The sequence below is a fragment of the Drosophila santomea genome, chromosome 2L (assembly GCF_016746245.2).
Source record: "Drosophila santomea strain STO CAGO 1482 chromosome 2L, Prin_Dsan_1.1, whole genome shotgun sequence".
Lineage (NCBI taxonomy): Eukaryota > Metazoa > Arthropoda > Insecta > Diptera > Drosophilidae > Drosophila > Drosophila santomea.
This window is the reverse complement of record NC_053016.2, coordinates 8231274-8234119: the sequence shown is the minus strand read 5'-3', so window position 1 is coordinate 8234119 and position 2846 is coordinate 8231274. Positions and strand designations below refer to the sequence as shown.

At 45.4% G+C, this 2846-nt stretch overlaps 1 protein-coding gene across 1 annotated transcript; it reads right to left on the bottom strand.

Annotated features, from left to right (window-relative positions):
• Positions 1 to 361: 361 nt before the first annotated feature.
• Positions 362 to 1643, bottom strand: LOC120458929 (galactose mutarotase). Its single transcript, XM_039646782.2, has 2 exons — positions 1242 to 1643; positions 362 to 1177 (listed from the first exon to the last, which is right to left on the bottom strand). The coding sequence occupies exons 1-2, from the start codon at positions 1566 to 1568 to the stop codon at positions 398 to 400; spliced, it is 1107 nt and encodes a 368-aa protein (XP_039502716.1). The 5' UTR covers positions 1569 to 1643; the 3' UTR covers positions 362 to 397.
• Between the last annotated feature and the right edge of the window lie 1203 nt (positions 1644 to 2846).

Sequence of the window (2846 nt, the reverse complement as noted above, 5' to 3'; positions counted from 1 at the left end):
CATACGGACATGCGGACATACGGACATACGGACAACAGAGCTTTCGCACCGATAGATGCAATATGGGAGCAACAAAATTTGGTTAACTGCATGTTGTTTGTGGTGAATTTATAGCACGGTTATCGCGTGGCCCTGTAGCACTTTCGTAACCAAAATTGAAAACTTTTATCGAAATTTGTGGAGTCCGGCACTTGAATTATAAATGGTATTCTTTTTTATTATTATTTTTATTGAACTGTTCTATGGGGAAAATAATGTGAAGTGCGATCAGATAATTGGAAACATTATTTTAAATATTTTTGATGATTGCAAATATATATTTTATAAAAACCCGTACTTACTAAAAAACAAAAACTTAAACTAAGGTGTCAGGAATCTTTATTTACGAGGCTCGTGGTTACTTTTTATAACAGCACCTGCAGATCTTTTCGATCTTAAACCAGTATACAACTTCGTGCCGGTATGTTTCATTAGGGTTTAGATTGATTGACGGGAATTTCTGGTGATTGACGGCGTCGGGAAACTTCTCCGTTTGGACACAGAAGGATCCGTGCTTCACATAATGGAATCCCTTCTTGCCAGCCATCTTGGATATGTTGTTCGCGGTATAGAATTGCATACCTGGCTGATCTGTCCAGACTTCCAGTGCTCGTCCACTGGGCGGGTGCACTATCTTGGCCACCTTGACGGTCGATCTCAATAGCTGACCTCCATTTACCACATAGCAGTTGTCGAAACCCTTGATGGGACGATCCTCGAACTGCTTGAGGCGCTCTCCCAGGACCACAGGTGATCGGAGATCGAAAACCGTGTTGTCAACAAGGGTTAACTGCCCTGTTGGGATCTGCATGTCATCCGTTGCTACAATCTCACTGGAAGCTATCTCCACCGTGTGCTCTGCAAGTCCTTTGGGACCTGCATTATGACCAGCTAGATTTAAATAGACGTGGCTCGAGAGATTGACAATTGTCGGGCGATCTGTGGTGGCCTCGTAACTAATGAACAAACGGTTCTCATTGTCCAGGCGGTAGGTGACAAGGCACCTGAGAGTGCCTGGATAGCCCTCGTGACCATGTGGGGATTCATGGCGAAAAACCACACCCTGTGGTGTCTTCTGCTCCACTTCCCAAATGACGCTGTCAAATCCCACGAAGCCACCGTGCAGATGAAACTGATCCTGAATGATAAAGCCAAATCGGTTTTGGTAAGCTAAATACATAAAACTTAACTCAATTAATTACCTCGACGTTCCTCGTCAGGTCAACTGTGGTGTCATCCATGGTAAACCCACCGTTGGCCACACGGTTGGCCACTCGCCCTAGGGTTCCACCGATGTAGGCCGCCTTGTTTGTCACATATCCAGCAATGTCGTCGAACCCGAGGCACACATCCTCCACCTTCTTGGAGCCATCCGGCAGGGAGATGCTCTGGATGGTGGCCCCCAGCTGGATGAGCGACACGGACATGCCCTTGGTGTTCTTTAGGGTGTAGCAGCGAACCATTTGCCGGGCTTCGGTTAGCGGGTTGGTGGCCAGACCGAAGTTTTTCTCCTCTACGGTGATAGACATTTTTGCGACCTCTGGTGTGATTCCTGCCCCCTCCCTAAAATTTGAGCGGAAATGCCTTGTTATTTTGATTAAAACTAAGTAATAAGCACATATTATTCAATGATAGTGCGTGTTCTTGTCATTTAAAATGTGCGATTGTGAATATGGAACTTCCTATTGCATTGCTCTGCGGTATTATTTCATGAGGCAAGTGCTGTCCTGGATTTTTTAAAATGCGATTTGCAACGACAGTACCCAATGCTCCCCCGTTGGCCATCATTTATGCATGCCAACGTGCTGGCATCGTTTTATCTTTTTGTGTGGCATTTGTGTGGCTTGTCTGCGGTTGCAGTTGCATCTTCCGCTTGTTGTGGCATTAACAAAGTCGTTGATCTTGCCGCGTGTGTTGGCAGCTGAGCTCTAATTGAAATATTTTTATTGCCATTCGGTCGGTCCCGGCCCTCGACGGACGGTGGTGTCATTAATATTCATTAGACGCACATCCAAATGCATTAGCAGATTGCAGTACAAAAACAGTCTGATAAATATGTACAAACAACTACTGAAGCTTCTGGCTGTTGCTAGCAATGTGCTAATGCTTTAAACTTGTCCCAGAACAAAGCGTTTTATTTGCGGAAGTCATTAAGTGGCCGGGACGGAAGCGACAGAGAGACAATGTCTTGGCCAAAATTGCTGGCTCCACCCGAGAAACTCTGTGATTGCAACTGTGGAGTGGCACATTCTTGTTGCCACATTTTTCGGCTTGTGCCTTGCTTGACTGCATGCCTTGCCCACAATATTACGTATACGCCTACGAAGCAGATGCGACCGCGCCTTGCAAATTGGATCCTGGTATTGCGCTTGGTGGTCCTGCGGCCAGGAAATGAAGTTGAAGTCGCCGACATTAACGTAAAAAGGCGACGTTGCAAGTTGCAACTTGCCAGTGGATTGCGGGACAACGCGGTGCAGGAATTTGGTTTCCTTCTTAATTTAGCAAACGTTCGCTTGTTTATTTTTGACAGCCATCAGCGGTGGTTTTGTTTTCGGCTTCAAATTCCCTTTGTAGTCGGTTGTATGTAAATTTCGGATACGCGGCAGGACATCAGCTGTAAGTGCTGATGGAGTAACTTTCCCCTGCTTCGCTGTGTTGTATAATATAATAGTATTGTATAATATAATAGCGATTCCTAAGGGGAAATACTCTTTTCGGAAATTGTTTTTCGAAAGGAAACTGTTAAGAGCTTGTAAATTGCACGACTACTCGTTTCGCAGGAAGCGCTTCTGTTGCCGTTAAATTCC